At 42.6% G+C, this 19,847-nt stretch overlaps 1 protein-coding gene across 1 annotated transcript in view; it reads right to left on the bottom strand.

Moving 5' to 3' along the window:
* Positions 1-11,296, bottom strand: part of fbln2 (fibulin 2) — a 27,942-nt gene extending 16,646 nt beyond the window's left edge. The window contains 4 exon segments of the mRNA XM_080534929.1: positions 247-372; positions 374-377; positions 1,085-1,199; positions 9,862-11,296. Of these exon segments, the coding sequence (XP_080391055.1) occupies positions 247-372; positions 374-377; positions 1,085-1,199; positions 9,862-11,272 (1,656 nt within the window). The 5' untranslated portion in view covers positions 11,273-11,296.
* Between the last annotated feature and the right edge of the window lie 8,551 nt (positions 11,297-19,847).

Consider the following 19,847-nt stretch of genomic DNA (forward strand, 5'->3'; position numbering starts at 1 on the left):
GACAGAGCCTTCAGTATGGCAGCCCCCACCCTTTGGAACTCTCTCCCCACAGTGATCCGCAACGGCACTACTCTGGACACCTTCAAATCAGCCCTCAAAACCCACCTGTTCACCAAGGCCTTTGGCCCCCTTAGTTTCTTTGGCGTAAAGCGTCCTTGGGGTTCCTTGAAAGGTGCTATAATAAATCTAAGATATTAATATTAATATTATTATTATTATTATTATTATTTGGTCACAGTTACTGACCTTGTAGGAGTCGGCTCCACACTGGTCGCTGGTGTCTGCATCGCAGGACGTTCCTTGTTTAGCTGCATTGATCCCCGAGAAACACTTGCTCTCTTTCACGGAGCCCAAACAGCACTGTCTCTGGGCGGGTTCTGTCAGGAGAGAGAGAGATACACTGTCTGCAGCAGTGTTTTTACTGTAACTGTAGTCTTACCACAACACTGGCACGGGCTAGCTATTCCTCCACTGGTTCTACTGCATAACTGTCTGGTTGGTTGGTTCTGAACTTCTTTCTTCATTGAAAATGAATTCTGAACTTCTTTCTTCATTGAAAATGAATTACGGTTAAACAGACAAGCCAGCATTGTCAAGGGTTGTTAAGAGGAGCCAAACTAGAAATCCACTGTCAGAAAGGAAAACATGCAAACGTGCACAGTGTGATGTTATTCTTGTAAAACAAATGGTAGTAACATTGGCGCAGTTAAACAAAAATTGCTGGTTGAATGTTACATTCAAAACCACAATGACCAACAAACGTTTCATAGAAAATGACTCATGACGCACAATAACAAGGACACGGCCATGGACTCATAAAGTGACACCAGTAAATCTGACAACGAAACGCAAATGAACATAATAACAACCAATGAAAAGTATAACTTGTAAATACTACACCACCCATTGGCATCTCAACTCTATTCGCCTGGGTACTTAAATGCTTCTACAATAAAACCGTCAATACTCCAGCTACAGTTACAATGACAAGTTGGCGGGGACAGACAGGCACCTAGACTGTACTTATACAGAATAACGTCCGTGGAAATCTCCAGAGCTCTACAGTCTTCCTCCATGGCCTTACCGACAGATGGAGTGTCTGTCTTCTCTGGGGAGCTCCATGTTGTTGCAGTGCCCGTTGGCTGAGGCCCACTTCTCCCCAGCTCCACAGCAGACCTCCACCAGCTCCTTGGCAGAAGCTACACGATGACACACACACACACACACACACACGCACACACACACACACACACACACACACACACACACGCACACACACACACACACACACACACACACACACATGCACACACACACACACACACACACACACACACGCACACACACACACACACACACACACACACACACACACACACACACACACACACACGCACACGCACACGCACAAATGAGATTGAAATGAGATGAGACATTAATGAGAATAATATGTGACAGGCAGGGTCTGAGAGGTCTAAGATTAAAAAAAGAAAATGCAAGAAAGAGAGGGAGACATTTATGGGAAGCGAATCTGCATGTCAGCTTGCCAACTGCATTAGATATATTAAAGGAGGTGGGAGTAAGTCTGTTGGCAATCTGCCACCTCTGACGAGTGCACGAAATTCAATTTGAAGTTCCAAACAACACCATCTTTCCCAATAATTAGAATATATAATCCCCAGAAATGTACTTTTAGTTTTGGGCATTAGGTGTTGTGTTTCGGCATGTGCGCATGATTCGAAGAGGCAGCCACCAGAAAGAGGAGTCCACTCCCCTAAAACACCCCTCGCCGGTAACATGTTTGTATACAAACCGAGTGTCAGGCAGGAAACAGCAAAACAGCATTCGTAAATGAAATATTTCTTCATTTCCTGGTGGCTACTGATTATACATAATCATTACAACCATTAGGAAGCTTTCAGAAAGCTTGAATGTCACATATTTCACCTTTAGCTTAGCCCTAAATGTGCTTTCAGCGAACACACATTCAAAAGCATCAGGAACAAATTATGTTATTCTCTCCGGCTCCCTACCCTTCCCTCTGTTTTACTGGCAGAGAGCACAAGGAAACCTTAGACTATAAAATACCCTCCAGAATATGCCAATATTCTCCCATTTTTCTTTTTTTTCTTTTGTTAATCAGGGTTGGAACAGAGCAAGGGGCAACAAATTATCACTCCATCCTCTCAGTACCAGGAACAGGCTGAGGAAAAAACAGATCATTTGATTTAGAACAAATTATTCTCAGGCTGTTCACTTCGTTGCATGACTACAACCTCAGGTCAGCACATTCCAACTATGATTTGTGCCTCTTGCACCAGTTGTACTGTACTGAACAAAAGCCCCCAGGATAAAGATATGCTACCGTGTGTTCAAACCTAATCACTAGACTGTAAACTGTAAGGGTGTACATTTGCATGTGAAATGTTTTTGACCTGTGGCAATGTGTGTCATATGATGTGTCGTCATGCTATGGAGAGATTTGGTTGTCACAGTATCATTGCAAGCATCAGGCATGGAGTATTTCATGCTTGATAAACACCAAAATAGTGTGATTAGAGTTCCAAAGCTTAATAACGCTGTTCAGGTCTGTGGCCCTTTTAGCTGCCAGTCTGAACCAGCAGACTGGAAACATTAACTGATGAACAATTTGTATAGCTTTTAAACTTTCATTTGTCTCTTATAAGTTGCCTGATTAGAATTTAGCACTTGATTTAACAACATGAGCAGCTGGAGGTGGTGGAGAGAGAAGTGCCAAGTGGAAATCGTTATCCAATTCCAGATAATTAAGCTCCACTCATAGCAAAATGAATCCTTGCATGAGGCCACGACAAGAACCAGCCATAAAACGGAGAACAGAAAAACGGAAAAAAGAACCAGTTTGTATAGTATAATAGAAAAAGAATCATTCTAACTAACCCTAACCCTGATTCTAAGAAAAATGAATGCCTGAAGAACAGAAGAGGTCCCTCCTAAATAACTTTTCACCCCCACTACCCCTCTGTACAGTTCCTCTACTGTTAATATATAATATATATAGCATTGTGACTGCCAATGGGACCTGGTCCTAGCATAGATTTTTCCTTATGATGACTCATGTATAGATGATTCACGTACTTTAGACAAATGTACTTGTTATACTAAGTCGCTTTGGATAAAAGCATCTGCCTCTGTAAATGTCAAAAATGTCCAAATGTAACTTCCTTTCTTGTGATTAACTTTAATTTAGTTTTCGCAACAAAAAGAGGCCCCCTCTCTTTCTTTGACATCTTTTCATACAAACACCGAGCCAGCTGCACTGGTGCATAACTCATAGGTTGAGAAGAATGTAGAAGATTTAAAACTTTAGGAGAGGCTCTAACTCTTTGATGCATACAGTACATACTGCATCTGTCTGTTATTTGAACCTGCTTGTATTTGGTTGTTATTATAAGACAGAACATTATCCTTCATCATTTGTATCCTACAGTATTCATTTTCTCCAGGTGGAATGAGGTCTCTCATCGTTGTACAGAATGGTCCCCATGTTCAACTTGTTTCCGTACCATCAAAGGCACTTTCTTACTAAGTGAGCCAGTGGATAAACTACAGTACAAACAGTTCCACTTTGGAAAGTATTTTTTTCTTCTTCTGAAAGAGCTACCGTACAGTGATGGCCTTGAAACAATTACCTGAGGTAACTGGACCAAGTCTCTGAAAAAGTCCACATGTCTTCGACGGACCTTCTAATTAGGTGAGTAAAGCAAATATGAATTCCCGGGGAGTAATAATAACCTACTCTGCTGATTTATAATGTTTGCAGGAGGTTAGTAGAGGTGGGCTTGATGTCTGGTTCGAGGAACATCTCTCTTCTCTTGGTCTGTCATTACACCTGTCTGTCAGTACGGGAGTGACATCACCCTCCTCTGTAATGTGAGTCTGGGGCAACAAAAATAGTAGAACAACTTCTGACACGTCCTGATCTAAGATGAATCGGCACCGCTGTCGCATTTCTCACCTTCAGACTAATGAAAACGAATGTGTCACATCCCCTTTAAGGACATGCAACTGATTTACAGTACAGGTGGGGTTTCCATCCACACAAATGGGATAGACTCCCTCAAAGAGTTGGGAAACATGAATGCAGTCTCTTTACCCACGAAGATAAAACACAATTCTGAGGTGATTGATGTGCTCTCTCCTCCTGTACATACACACAGAATCATCGCGTTTACACTTTTGACATCTGCCATCATATCTGTAGAGATCAACCAGATCATCTGGTTGAAAATAACATCGTTGTGACATGTCCTGGATGCCATGCTGGAACTGTTCGACGGCAGCTGGCTATGATGACATAATAGGGAGGGTTCTTCCCCTATCGCCATGACGTAAACATAAGCGTATTGACAGTTATTATTCTATTCTCCTCGACACAGAGCTGAAGCAGAGGGACATGTGGCGATCCGTCTCAATGAACTCCTGACTGAGGTTGCGGTTGGTGGATGGGAGCCCTGAGGGCCATCCCTCAGTCTTTGATGGTTTCCCTCAGTAACCTAACCTCCAATCCCATTTGATTCCCCTGTGGCTGGATGACCAGCATGAAGCATAAACACACACTGAAGCGTGTCCTTTAGTCCCGCCTACAGTATATGGTGTTCTGCTGTTACCGACTGGCTCTGGCGATCTCGCATTCTTTCCTTCAGGGTCTGATCATCATGGTAAAGGTAAACATCCTCTCATTGCAGCCCCAGGGTCTGTCTGTTTTGTAATTGTTTTAGTATTACTCAATAGACTCATTGATTGGAGTTTATAAATGCAAATCTGTATTTCAAGAGTGGATCCCATTTGGACATTTTCCATACATGTTGAGTCATTGGTAAAATGTGGAACACACCCTCAATCGCTCTCTAATTAACTCCAAACCGAGGACCCATTTCCTGTTGGTTTATCGCAAGCTACTTAAGGTTACAGGAAGTTGTTCATTAGCAGTTCCACAAGTGAAACTTGTAATCTAATCTGATGGTCACACTTTACAAGAAGTTGCCCAAATACCTGTGTTGTAATTCCAGTAATTACTTCAGTAATAACACTGTATTAACAAGCTGTTATATACAGTAGTACACTAGTAATTACTTCATAATTAATGGCGTTAATCATTTGTTGTTTTACTTTCTAGCCCATTACTAATGTGTAACTGCCAGATCATGACACATCAGTGAAGAGCAATTGAGCATAACATCTAATCTTTAGCCAAAGGGAACACATATATGGTTTGTTTGGAAATAACTACAAGTCATTAAGGTTTAACCATCATTTCAGTGACTGCTGTACTGCAGATGGATACAGGAGGCAGAGATGTTATTTATCACCCTGCTCTTGCTACTTATAACTTATTTTTTACAACCAGTTTTTTAGCATACACTTTGTTGGTTTTATATTTGCAACCATGAGTGGGTTTGTGGATCAGTTTGCCGGTCTTCAGAAAGGACATGTTGCAATAATGAGATATGCCTACATTCCTGGCAATGACCCGGAAAACACCCCAGATTGGTCAGAATGAACCAACCCCAAGCTCATCCAGAGTAATAGTAGACATGAGCCCTTATGTGGCGAGGTCTGGAATTTGCCCTTTTCATCCTCATGAAAATTATATATCTGCTAACTCCACTCCCATATGCTACATGTTGTGACAGTGGGAGTGATAAAAAAACATCTCCTAACAGACCTCCTAACTCCTCCTAATGTACCTCTGACACAAGTCAGATAGTACAGCAATGACAAAATACTTGAGTTATGTGTTTGATACCGCGTGAGTTATGTGTTTCATTACATTATTCTACTTTGTTATTATTAATTATTATAATTAATTATTAATGATTATTTTTTACTTTATTCTGTTATTGTTGATTTTGTATTCTGCTGCTATTGCTGCTATTGGGGGTAGTGGTGGTCTAGTGGATAGTGAGTTGGACTTGGGATCGGAAGGTTGTGAGTTCAAATCCCGCCTGAAGCCACACCACTACTAGTGTGCCCTTGGGTAAGGCACTTAGCCCTCAGTTACTCCAGGGGGAATGTCCCTGTAATTCGTAATTGTAAGTCGCTTTGGATAAAAGCGTCTGCTAAATGGCAAAATTAATTATTATAAATTATTGTTGATTGTTGATTTTGTTTATTTTATATTCTTCTTTATTTTATTATCGTTGATCTTGCATTCTGCTGGTCGAGGAAACCTGAACCCAAGAACTACACTCTGTGTACCCGTACATTAGATGTAGCAGATGTTGCAGGAAGCAATTCTGATTCTGATTCTGATACCTTTCCATATCCTCCGATTTATACCTCCAACCGGCCTCCGCTGGTCTGCTTCAACTCCTGTTCATCATGTCTTACATGTCTTCTCATGTCTATTTAATAAATCGATGACAGATTCCAGCTTGTTTGAGTAGGTAAAGTGGCTCCTTGATGAGCGGGGCAGTGTGCAGGAGTACCTCAGCTCCAAGTGATTGGGGGAGGCCCACGGCCTCCCGGGAGAGGAGCAATCACACCAGCCCGCCAGGGAGCGGAGTGCCGCGTCTGGCAATCAGGTCACAACAGTGGTCTCATTCATCACATGGGTATTATGCTGTTTTCAGGTACAACCCCCCCTACGAAATCCTATACCAGCTCCAGGACAGCCTTGGAAGGCCTTGAAACACCCAGCAAACAGTCTGATGGGAGGGAGGGAGTAGATAGAGGGAAGTTATCGACTGAGAAGGAAAAAAAAGTAAAGAAAAGAAACCATTAATCTTGGGCAGTTTTCCAACAGCAAAAACCTGGCCCATTTGCTGTATACGTAGTGACGGCTGTGTTTTTGCAGCGCATGCTTTCTCCTTTCCTCTCCAAATGATTCTGGCATCCTCCGCTAATGGCCTTGATAACAAGCATTAGTCAAGGACCTTATCGCCTCTGACTCTTCCTGAACTTATGGATGTCACCATTCTGGAACTCTCTCCCTAACCCAGTGACCCTCCACCACTCACCAGCGAACTTTAACTGTGTCAGTTTGGTCCAGGGGTCTGGACAGTAGCCAGGCCTGCGAGAGAGCTGCTCTGAGGGGCAGAGACACTAAAAGAGTGAGACCAGGCCAGTGTAGAGAGATAAACTCCGACTTCCTCAGTAAACCCAGCGTGAAGTGGCAATCTACCACTGCATACTTGGACTATATCCTAATACTCTGATATGCAGCGTGGAAAACAGTTGAGGACATCTGTCAAGACAAATCTACGAGTTAGACTGAATTCGAGGCAGGTTGGGGGGTTCACAGGCAATCACAACAAGGCGTTTTTGCTACAACTTGACCTCTGGCTTTGCTCTTGTAAATAAATTGTGTGAAGAGAGTGTGAAACAGCAATGCCTCTGACTCAAACCAGCTCTTTCGTTTCACTCTTGTGAGTCCAGAGTTGGTCCATCCAGCCTTGCCTGTGTGGAATGTAGAAGACAGGTACCTCCCGTGTTAACTCCCAAAGAAACAGCCCATGCACCCAAGCATACTATACATTCCTATGGAGGCCAGGTGGTGAAAGGAGAGGAAAAAACCCTAACAGGTCTCAACAACCATAGTGTAGTAAAGCAGGTTGACTAGCCATGGGGTGGGAACATCTAGAGATTACTGTTTGTCCCACATCACCGACTTATTAACCAAAGTCCAAGGGTTTTGACCCAATAATGCTCTGTAATTCAGTGTTGAAGAAATAAGAAAGATAATCCCTTTCACTCACTGTTTACTGTGTTGACTGTAACAAATACTGTATATTATTTGAGCCATTAAGCCATAAGCTCTGTTGAAATCTCATGGTCTAATTGAGCGTTTTTTTTTTCCAGAGGGGGAAAACCTAGATTCCATAAGAAGATTGTCAAACATGCCAACACTGTGTTGTGGCATATTCGATCAAAGTTGGGCAATCACAGAAATCCATGATCATGAGCTAAGCTAACCTGCCTCTCAAAGTAAGTAGATAGGAGTACTACCGTACTCTACTTCTGTGCTCTTAACCCATCCTCCAGACATCCCTTCAATCTCTCCATCATCGGTTCTCCGTCTCAGAACCTGCTGTCTCCTGCTGCCCCGTGGACGGCAGGTATCCCTGAGAAAGCCCAGGTAAAAACCAACGGGGCGGTTGTGGCTCAGGAGGTAGAGCTGGCGTCTAATGATCGCAAGGTTGGCGGTTCTGCGGTTCGATCCCCAGACTGGCGACGTGTCGGTGTCCTTGGGCAAGACACTGAATCCCAAATTGCTCCCAATGAGCGGGCTGGAGCCTTGCATGGTAGCTTGCTGCCATTGGTGTGTGAATGTGTGTGTGAATGGGTGAATGAGAGTAATAAGGAATAAGAATAATGAATGGAATAAGGCACTATATAAGTGCAGTCAATTTACAAACAGTACAGAGCCTGTTTAGTGTAGTGTAGAGATTAGGGGTGGGCATCAATGATCGACGATCGATAATTGATCGATAAGGATCTTGGTCGATCACAAAATATATATTTTTTTAATAATAATAATAATGGAAATTAGTTTGTCCACGTGTCACCAGATTGCGTTCGTCTCTCACCCCTGAACATGTTAACATGATCATCTTTCTGAACAAGAACCAGTAGGCCTGCCGCCTACAGTCTCTCGCTGGAGTTTAAATTTAAGTTAAGCTGGACGCTCTTAAGGACACTAACGTTTTCAGTCATCCTCCTATTTGTGAGTAACAGTTTTTTTACTGCTCCTATGGTGAGTTACTTATTTTCTATATTTTTATTTATAACGTAAAATGTGTTTTTAAGTTAAACAATTTAAGCTACTCACTGCCTTGTTTAAGAGGATTGTTATCTGACTGTAGTGTCTAGTTTGAATGTGAATGAATGAATGTGTGCAACACAAATAAAGTTTTTTCCCCAAGGAAAAAAAAAAAGCTTATCGATTAATCGATAATTGATCGTTAATTCTTGCGATTATCGAAAAAGAAATTTTGATCGTTTGCCCAGCCCTAGTAGAGATCAGGTAAACCAAGGATGAGGACGGATACTGATGCCCGAAAGATGATAGGACAGGAAAACACCACCTTGTAACTCATCACGCTTTGAAACAAAGTAAACAGGCAAATCTATTGGATGTCCTTTGGATATGACGTCACAGGAAATCTCTTTATGACAAAATTAACAAAAGACTCGGGAAATGATGGGTGTGCGTTTCAAAGAATCCCCATGAGAGTAGTAATCTTTTACTGTACATCCAGTGAGCAGGAAAGGAAAATGCTATCTGGGGACCATACGCTTTCCATGAACCATAGTTTTTCCTGGACCAGTGCCAGCTAGCATATACAGGTAGACTGATTAACACTTCTTACACTGAACACAATATGAGAGGAACAAGGTACGATGTTGCACACACTGGGTTATTACATTAAATGGGGTGTACAAACCATTCAATAGAGATGAATGTACTTATTATTTCAAAGAATAAATCATATTTTAAAATGACGGCTGGATACAATGATCAATATGTGTTATTTAAGCAATATCACACGAGAGGGAGTAGTTCCGCAACTGGGAGTAGTTCCGCAACTGAACTTCAAATGGACTGTTGCCTAGTAACCTGAACACAAACATGTAGTCTAATTAACGGTCATTTAGTAGAACATCTGTGCGGCGGAGTGATACATGTAGTTAAAGGTCCCAGTGCTGTTATACTGTATATCAGCACTCATGGAATGCCTCTTGTCCAATCAAATTACTTGGTCGGAACTAACTGTTGTATAATATATCAATAAGGAAGTATTCATAATATAATATATATTCTAATATAATATATTAGAATATATATTATATCCATACAGAGTTTTGCTTATGACATACCCTGGCTGTTTCCCTCCTCATTCTGGTCCTGGTAGTTGAACAGGGTCTGGGGCTGTCTCCTGGGCAGGTTGTCTCCCTCCTCCCTCATCTTCACTGGAGCTCTGCTGGTGGGGCTGTACTTCACTGTGGGGCTGGACACCTGCTCCTGTTTATTATGGGATTGCCTGGGCTCCACGGAGGGCTTCTCATGTCTCCCGTGGCTCTGGGACACGTGACCTCCATCATGGCTGCTATGACCCCCTCTAGGTTCATGATGGACAGTGTCCCTCACTTCCTGTTCAGCATGGGCAGCGTGCGTCATCATGTCCTGTGTCGCTCTGTCTCTGTCTCCGTGACGCCTGCTGGGCCTAGCCTCCGCTTCCTGTTGACGCCTGTGTTGACTCTCTGAGGTGACTTCCTGTTTGGTGGTGGTGGTTGTTGTTGTTGTTGTTGTTGTTGCTGCTTCTGTTACCCCCTGTACTCTTGACGTGGTCTCGTCCTTGTGATGGGGCTCATCAGGAGCCTCTTCTCTCCTCTCCTGATCATATGCTCCAAGTCGCTCTCTCAGCTCCTGCCTGTCATCATCAACGATGCTAGAAGGAGAGCTGGACTCAGAGTAGACTGGTACTGGTGAGGCAGTGGTAGATCCCATTGGTTGGGCCGGGTCTTGTGGACTAGTGGTCGTGGGTTCAGCCGGTGTATAGTCTGTATAATCTGCCTCTTCTTCACCCAGGGTGTGTGGTGGAGTCTCTTTATAGAGAGGTAGGGTGTTACTGGGTCTGGGAGTCAGCCTGTGCAGGTTGGAAAGCGGTTCGAGTAGGCCTGTCTGTTTCTTGTCAAGCCGGAGGTTTCTGTCCCTGAGAGGGTTGTTGTTGTTCTCCGTGTTCGTCACTGACACGTGTTTTCTGACCTTCCTCGGGTCACAGTCGGGGACGGGGGAACACATCAGGCGGCCGCCGTCGTACGGGCAGTGACACATCTTACACGGATCCATTTGGAAGGAGTGGCCGGCCTTGTACTTCTGGTTGTCGTGGACGCAGCCGATGCGCACACACTCCGGACATCCGTCCGCAGGTTGCGCGACCTCTACGCAGTTGGCTGGGATTTCGGGGCACGGGATAAAACGGCAACTGATTCTCCCGCCTCCCTGTGGACAAGAGCATTCTGTGCTTCCGAAATCCACAAAGTACGACTCTCCTTCGGCAACTTTCCCGTTTCGGAACCCGGCGTTGACACAGTCGTAGTACTGGTAACCTTCACAGGCACATCCTGTTTTTACACAGGTAGCACAGCAAGCACCCTTCTCCAGGACCTCCTCGATGCAGTTATGCAGTACAGGGCAATCCACGCCGGTGCAGTCCCTTTGGCTTAGACAGGCACCCAGGCACAATATGAGCACACACTGAAACAGCATCAAATCCTGTCTGTTCATTTTGCACAAAAAGCCCTCAAGAAGAGTTGGCAAAGTTAATCTGTTGATAGATATTGCCCACAGTTCACTTCAATTCACCAGGGGTTTTTAGTGATATTGCAGGTCCGGTCTGTGTGTGAGAGAGAGAGAGGGAGAAAGAGAGAGAGAGAGAGAGGGAGAAAGAGAGAGAGAGAGAGGGAGAGGGAGAGGGAATAAGTTAACGACAGCCCCATCCATCACAAGTTTATGAGTCATCTGTCATTCAACTTAGTCAGTCACAGTCAGTGATTTCATACTCAGTCTGAAATAGGCAGATTTGTTTTAATTAAATTACATTTTTGACATTTAGCAGATGCCTTTATCCAAAGTCCAAAGCGACAGTACAGTTGTCTGAAGTAAGAGAATCAGTCATCATAACAAAAAAAAAAAATCAAAGCTAGGACCAAGGGCCCATAAGCAGTCACAATAATAGAAGGAAGGATTACTTTTTAAATTATAATTATTTACAGTATGAATGCAACACACACAACCCCAAAATAGCACATCAGGGGAACAGAACAGCCCTTACATTGACCCGTTGCCTATTGTACAGTAGTGTATGTATTTCCATGCCCGCCCTTTGGCCCAAAACACAGCAGGGAATGCATGCTGTGGATTGCATTACATTGCACATGGAAATTTGGCTCCAGGTAAAGCCAGATAGAGGATGGACAACCCAAGAACAACGAACGCCAACTGTTCGAAAAGCAAGGCTGAAAAAACAGAACCTTCTTTCCAAAACAATACGACAGGCACAGACACAAACACAGTGTGCAGAATGCTAAATACAGACTGCTTATCAGTCTGTGAAATTAATGACGTTCATATTATCTCATAAAGGGCAGCACCATGGAACGGAGGTTGCTTCTGAGCGGGAGAGTTAACGATAACAACCTATTGTGCATGCAGATACAATAGAGTAAAGAGTCTACTCAGCATTTAGAAGAAACACTGACAGATTAAACTACACCAACCGATACTGTACCTGCACAGCATGAGCTGTTCCTTCAGACCAAGTCTTAAAGATAACAGAGAGCTAATAGTCTAGCTAATAATAGAGAGATGCTGTACAGTAGAATTGTAGTGTAGCTATAGTAGCACAGTGGCGGCTGGCTGATAGAGGGCGCTGGGGCGCCGCCCCCACCTTCACTTCCTAGTTGCGATTTGTAAACTGTTTTTTTTTAAATAAACATTGTTTATTCACAAAATGCGGCTGATATTCTGTCTGCGCCTATCAGCATTCATTAAAAATCCTCCAATACAATAAACATTTGATCTGTGTGTGTGTAAAATTCACTGTGAAAATACATAGGGTAGGGAGTCGGGGCGCCGGCCGAATGCAAGTCTATGGCAGGCCAAATACTTTTGGCTTACACGTGAGCTGTAGCAGCGCTCCAATTGGCTGTCTCCTATTTCTCGGCCGAGCATGCACAGATTATAGGCTTACCTAGGCTGCAGCCTAGGGCCACTACCACTAGGGGTAGTAAAAATAAAAAAATGCCCTGAATATCCCTGAATATCCGGTTGTTAAGTCTGACGTCAAACGTGACGTTTTGCAATTTCCGGCTCCAAACCAGAAATACAACATTGTGCGCGCGACGCGAGAGAGTTTTTGCCGGGTGAGATGTCTTCAGATAGAAAGTAAGCAAGTTGAAACGTTAGCAAATATAATTGCTGAGTGTTCTGACAGAGAAAGTTGGTTAAAATTGGTCGTTATTATTGTGACTAGAAAGTGTCTGACTGACACTTGACAATGACTATAATTCCATTGTAAATAGTGTCAAAGAACTATCAAGCTAGCTAGCTCAGAGGTGATGAGATGAGCTAGTCTGCTGCACACATGTCAGCTAAAGAGCTAACTGGATGCACTTTATTATTTTACTTAAGTTAAATTAGATATACAATCTTTCTTATTCTGCTAGAATTGGGCTTCATTGGTAATACCATAATGGCATATTTACAGTACATGGACAGTGGATTGAAGCATTTGAAATGTCTGTTTTGTTGGACATGTTTTTTTTTCCAGGTGAGAGAGTAATGTCAAAATGACATTATCTGACTGCATTGCCCACAGCAATCCAAAATTCAATTATAATTATGTTATAAATTGATATGGATCAATTTATACCTCTTATTAGATTATAAATACTCTGGTTGTTATGTTTGCCTTTTGGTTGACAGCAAAAGGGAGAGAGGAGGATAGGGAGGGAGAGAAGGAGAGAGAGCAGGATGGTGTCAGCACACCAGAGAGAGAGAGAGAGCCAGAACCAGGTGAGAAAGTGGACAGGTAGTCAAGACCACATAAGTAAGTAGCCTTGAGAACCGATGGTTCTCGAGCCTAATGGCCCATAGGGAAGGAGCCTATCTCCTGTTTCCGTAGCGTGAGGCGGCTTAATGTACAAGTTAGTACACCCCCTGGACATGACGCTGGTATGTCGCAGGGTCTTACCCCCTGGGGGGGGGGGGGTCCATGCCACGGTCCATGCCACCCCCCCAAGGCAGCAAACCTAGGGGAAACACTGTTATTCTCATGCTAAAATCGACTGTAAATCCAGATTTTAAAGTTGATATTCTTCCCCGTGGAGCATGCCCCCATAACCTGTGCCCCACCCAAAATGTTTAGCACCAGCCGCCACTGGTAGCAGATCTCTGTCGAAACTCTGACGTTTTTTTGGCTATTTCTTTAGATGCAGTTCTTTCAAGTGGAGACCTGTTGTTTTTCTCTTTGTAAATTAGTTCTGTTTTGCTGTTTCTTTTTTTGTCTTGAGATAAAGAAGCATACAGAAGTATGCACAATGTGTATAATGCATCTGTGTATAAGATACAAAATGACTGTTCCTATGTGAAGTAAGCCAGTGATGTGAATTATCTGAATAAGACAACATATTGAGGACCATGTGTTTTCTATTTCAGACACACATTTCATGCCACATCTCAAGCACATAAATCTGGTTCATGGTTGGAAAAGCTTTGTTTGAACACATTCCTATTGTAAGTGAGACATACAAATAAAAAAATAAACATTGTATTCTGACATTTCACTTAATGCCCCCTCATCCTGAGCGGAAGATACATTTGATGTGTTAACTTTGGAGTGGTTTTAAGACTCACTATCCCATTAGCTCAAAATTGCATGTAGAAACAGCATGTCGGTACATAGATTCCATATGGTGTGGAGTGGTTGTAAGAGGGCAAAGGTCACCTCATGTTGACATGTTATATTTTCCTCAATAGACACCGTCTACACTCATGTGTACATTGGTGGATGGAGAAACCTGCTCTGACACGTCTTCAAGCTCTCCGTAACAACTCACAACTGCATCTACATACAGTACCTCTGGTTTCCATATCAACCCAACATAGCTTATTATACTCTTGAGGATAAGCTCTGATTTCATCATATAGTTTAAAGATATTTCAAAACAAATCATTTAAACTTTTTAGAACTAGGTTAACTCGGTAGCCGTATATGTAGCCCTTATCCCAAAGTGTGCTCCTGCTCTGTGTTAACTAGTTACATTTATATGTGCACGTTCCTGCTTGAGTGCTGATTATAGAGGACCACCCTGTGGATTGTCTATCAGACATGAACATACTGTACTTCCATCAAGCTCAATCATCATCAACCAAGATGAACCAGTGCATGACCAAGCCTGATCATTATGTTAGAGCAGTCATAGTCAAGCACACTGAATATTACACTACGTAATCCCCCTTTTCAACTCAAAGCTTTGGAGAGTCATTCAGACATCAAATTGATGTCAAATTGTTTTCTTCGGATGTTGGCTACCTCTTACACTTCTGCGACTACGTGTCTCTCTCTCTCTCTCTCTCTCTCTCTCTCTCTCTCTCTCTCTCTCTCTCTCTCTCTCTCTCTCTCTCTCTCTCTCTCTCTCTCTCTCGCTCTCTCTCTCACTTCATCATCAGCAAGCCACAAGACGAGAAGAACTGCAGCCTGGACTAAAAAGCACCACTTAGGAAATCAATGATGGCTTTGTATGCAGTGGGTACGACGTGATCATTTTAACAGATCTCACAGTCTACACTGGCATGTGCCCCACCAGCTGTGAGTTTTAATGATGTTGCATTCGGCACATGCAGACATGGAACGGGGGTAGCTACCAAAGCCTGGAGCTTTGACCTACAGTATGTTTCTCCTCCTACAGTTGCAACTGATGACCAAAAGGAGAAAGTTAAGACGGCTAGCAATAGCAGTAGAATAAACATGTGTCACAACCAATGGTCACATCCAGAAACATACTCTGTGATACGTATTGTATTGTAAGACACACCCAGCTGTATATTTGCTGATCATGATAAGACTTATTTACTTGAATAATGAAACAAAGTACATTATTTGTTTTACTATCAGCTGAGACAATGTAGAACTAACTTTCTAAAACAATGTAATTGTGGTTCTTCATCACAGTAGCCAAGAGTTTGACCTTTGCCAACCTCAGCTCTCACAGAAAACATAGTTTTCATGCAGCTAAAGCGATGACCATAAAGGAGAGTTTTCAACAGTAGGAGTGCAAACAAATAGTTTGCTTACTAACAGTAGTATTTGATGACAAGATTAATCCAGTAGGTGATGCATAAAATTGCATACTAATTACTTGAAAGTGATAAGGTGCAAACTCTCACCATGCCGAATCACATTTAACTTCTTGCATGGTTACAAATTGACTTTATCAAGAAACTTCAATGCAAATTGAAGAGACCAGTGATGGCACTACTGGCAATTCATGTTTGTGGTCAGAATAACGTTATACTCTTCTACATCTAAGTGGTAAAACTTTACTTTGGATGGCATTCATAAGATCCCAATAAACTGTTCTGCAGCTTATGTTTTCAGCATTCATAATTTTATATAAATTAAAAATATTGGTATTGATTATGTATATTGATTTGCTGCAGGACGAATACAGCACTTGTTTCTGTGCTTGACCAATGCGAATTAAGGGTGAAATAGCAATGTATATTAAAGGTAAGCAAAATGCGAAAATATTATTTTGAGAAAAAATGAAATGAGTCTGCCAAAGCCTTCATTGATGCTGTCATGCCATGCAGTAAAACTAATGGGTGTAAACCGCGGAAAACACCATACAGTACTGTACACTCTTCACCTTCTGCAACGCCGAACAACCTCACATTTAGTCTCTTACTAGTAAATAAATGCATTCTTGAAAAAAAGTGCAAAACAGAGCGGTGGATGAAAAGTTGTACATACCTTGTGTCTCAAGTCCTGTCAAAGTGCGACGGTTATCCTGCATCCAACTTGTCCCCAAACTTGTGCGCGTTCCGAAGAGGAGGGGGATGTGCGAGCGCTGTCTGGGAGAGAGGGCGGGACACAAAGTTTCTTATTCTTTAATCTTTACCCACCGAATACTTTCTCAAATTGGTTTGTGGTCTGGAATGTATTTGACCCCTCTATTTCATTAGCTAAGTGATTAATTTACAGACGACTTGTCTTGAATCGAATTTCATCCTCAACCCCACAGCATGCACCTAATCGCAGCGCTATAGTGCTTTATTTAAGCAAGTACTGTAACTGTCACCGCCAATGGCACACCATCACTTATAGCCCATTCAATACTGTTGACTTTTTCAATAATCTATATTATCATAATGCAAACACGTTTTCAGTTTGTCTCTCAGAGATACTAGAAATGGGGTTCAGGGGCATACACAGCGATAAGAGTACTACTCCCATCCATCCCTCATGGATGATTACTTCCAACTGTCTTTTGGCCTTTAGGCTACAATCTTCCAATTGAACACAACCATACCCCAGCTTTATGCTCACTTTGATGGTCATGGGGACTAATTTATGCAAAACCAAGTGAATGTATTGCTTTTCTGCTATTGTTATGTATTGTGTATCAATGTGTTTTAATGCCATGTTTCAGAAGGTTTATTGACATGTACTGAAAGTGTATGAAGTAATGAAATACAGATTGTTGTAATGTTTTAATGTAAGGACTCTTGGAAGATTAGCCATTGGCTAATAAAAGAGGTCCTAATAAAAAACTCAAACTCAAACCCCTGGTACTATTGCTGCTGCTTGCCTATTTGCAAGATTATTCAACATCTTTATGCAACTTACTGGAGAGCAGTTGCTTGCTTTTCTCTTTTTATGAGAAAGATGGCTCCCCTCTTTGACAATAATAGCCACACAATATTCAACCTCACATGCAACACCTCTCATAGCAGGACACCACATGATGGCTGATTCTGAGCTCCTCTGGGGTTTAGACCAAGGGATATACAGTATACTATGTAACTGCATTTCAGGTTTTCTCTAACTCTAATTCAATAGAGTGGGTTAGTTATCCCTGAGACAGACAGGCACTGAACAGCGTCTCAACGTCTGATGAGATTTGTAAACTCTCAGTCTGACCTAAAAGGAAGCTCCTATGATGCGGCATGGCCCCTGAAATAACCTCCAAGGAGACTGTTTTATCCTTGAGGTCATGGGGGGCCTCGGTGAGGATTGAGAGAAGACAAAGGTCTCCTCAGTGAATGGATAGATTGATCAGACAGGCACAAGAGGGTTATGAGGTCATTAATGGCTTTGTTTAACATACACCCCTCGACAAATCAATGATGGATGAGTCAGAGACTCCAGCCATTTGTTTTGTGTTCATTATTACTCGTGTGGTTGAAAAGGGAAAACAATATGGGGACCATATGTGTTCTTTTATCTATTTTATCTACTGATCTGATATACTGGACCGTCTCATCTGGGTCACTGTGTGGGGGAGTCTTTCAGCATACCATACTCAGAACTACTAAAAAACAAATAACTACGGATGCCTTGACAATAGCATAATGTCATTTGTAATAGTATGTTTCGAAAATGGCCATTAACATGTAAAAATTCAGCCCAGAAATTAATTCCCTTTGGTCACGCTTTAGCAGTCTGAGGGACAAATCTGAACAGGTCCAATCACAAGCATCAAGTAAACAACACTCCATAAATGGAAATGGTTAACATTTTGGATGTTGTCTGTATGATCAAGCCACTTATCCACTCTTAGAGTGTCCACATTTATCGCAGTGACTCTAACCACATATTGGATAGTGCATAGGGGACAGGCACATTGATTTTCCTGTTCCAGAGCTTGACCGTGATCGGAGTCTGAGCTGTGCCTGGCAGACAGGCCGTCTCTGGTGATTTTAATGACCTGAGCCTGTGAGCTAACTGGTTCTGGAGCTCGGTAATGCTCCGGGGAGCCTGGTGTCACTCTGCTCCAGGGCCCTGGTCGCAATTACAACCAACGCTCACAAGCTGCTGACCCTCCGAAATGGCCAGAAGTAAAACCACACCAGGGGAGGAAATTAAGTTTTAAGTCAGCTTTCGCTCTGGAGAAGTGGTCCATTTGATGCAGATTATATAATATACATTTACAAGAGACCACCTACTACTTCAGTAACCAAAGAATTCATGTCTAGTCATGCTGCTTTCGTCATTATGAATGCCCTCATAGATATTAACACACACTCTCTAAATAGAAAATAAAAAGACTAATCGATGGGTGTAACCGAGTTCTAAGAATAGCCATGAAATCTGCTATAATAAATCTCTATGTTTTATGAGCTCATAAACTTTGACACCTTTGACTTCTAAGGGACTTCAGCATGTACCATGCAGTGACCAGAAGAGGCCTTCTCTACAGTAGTTGACCTCTTAGCGACCTTCTGGGGCAAACTGAGTGGCCTCACTACGGTAATACCTCTCAGCATAGGGTAACATGATCTGACACGGGCTGATTCAGGAAAGGTAATTGCTCCCCGCTCTGTTGTTATTTCCTATTCATGCATGTCTGAAAGGTGACTTCTGCCAATACTAATTCACCAGCCCCACCACCGGCTGAGGGTCCCAGCCCCTTAACAGCTCACCTAATAGGCCCACTTTCTCAAATACCTCGAAAACCATTAAAACATTTTCCAAGACCTTTTGAATTATAACATGCTTATTTTGTGTTTCTTACAGGGAAGTCCTTCTCACCACATAGGGTGTGGGGGGGGGGGGGTTGTGCTGTAAATTCTGTAGTCCAAGGTAGTTTCGTTGAAGTAGACATCATTGACTGTGACATCATTGTCTAGGAGGGCCCCCTAAGTGAAGCAGGTGTCAGTGTTATCTGCTCGTTGCCTGACACATTGTCCTGACCCCACGTCTCTGTTTGAACAGGTGTACAGGGGTTCCCCAGTTGTGTTCCTCTCCACAGTCACGTGGCCACTATCCCACCTCATCGGAGGACCTTAGTACTTTGCTGTATTTTGTTTCTACATCTACATTTCATCTATACAGTACGTCCATTCATGGATTGTTGTTGTTTATTTGAGGCTTGTGATTGGGCCCATACAGATTTGTCACTCAGACTGCTAAAGCATGCACCATTCAAAGGGAATTTATGCAATTAATCCTTTACATGACCTTAACATGTTAATGGACATTTTCAAAACATATATACATATACATATATACATTATAACAAATGACATTATGCTATTGTCGAAGCATCCATAGTTATTTGGTTTTCAGTAGTTCTGT

Source organism: Nansenia antarctica, assembly GCF_963989245.1.
Source record: "Nansenia antarctica genome assembly, chromosome: 6".
Classification (NCBI taxonomy): domain Eukaryota; kingdom Metazoa; phylum Chordata; class Actinopteri; order Argentiniformes; family Microstomatidae; genus Nansenia; species Nansenia antarctica.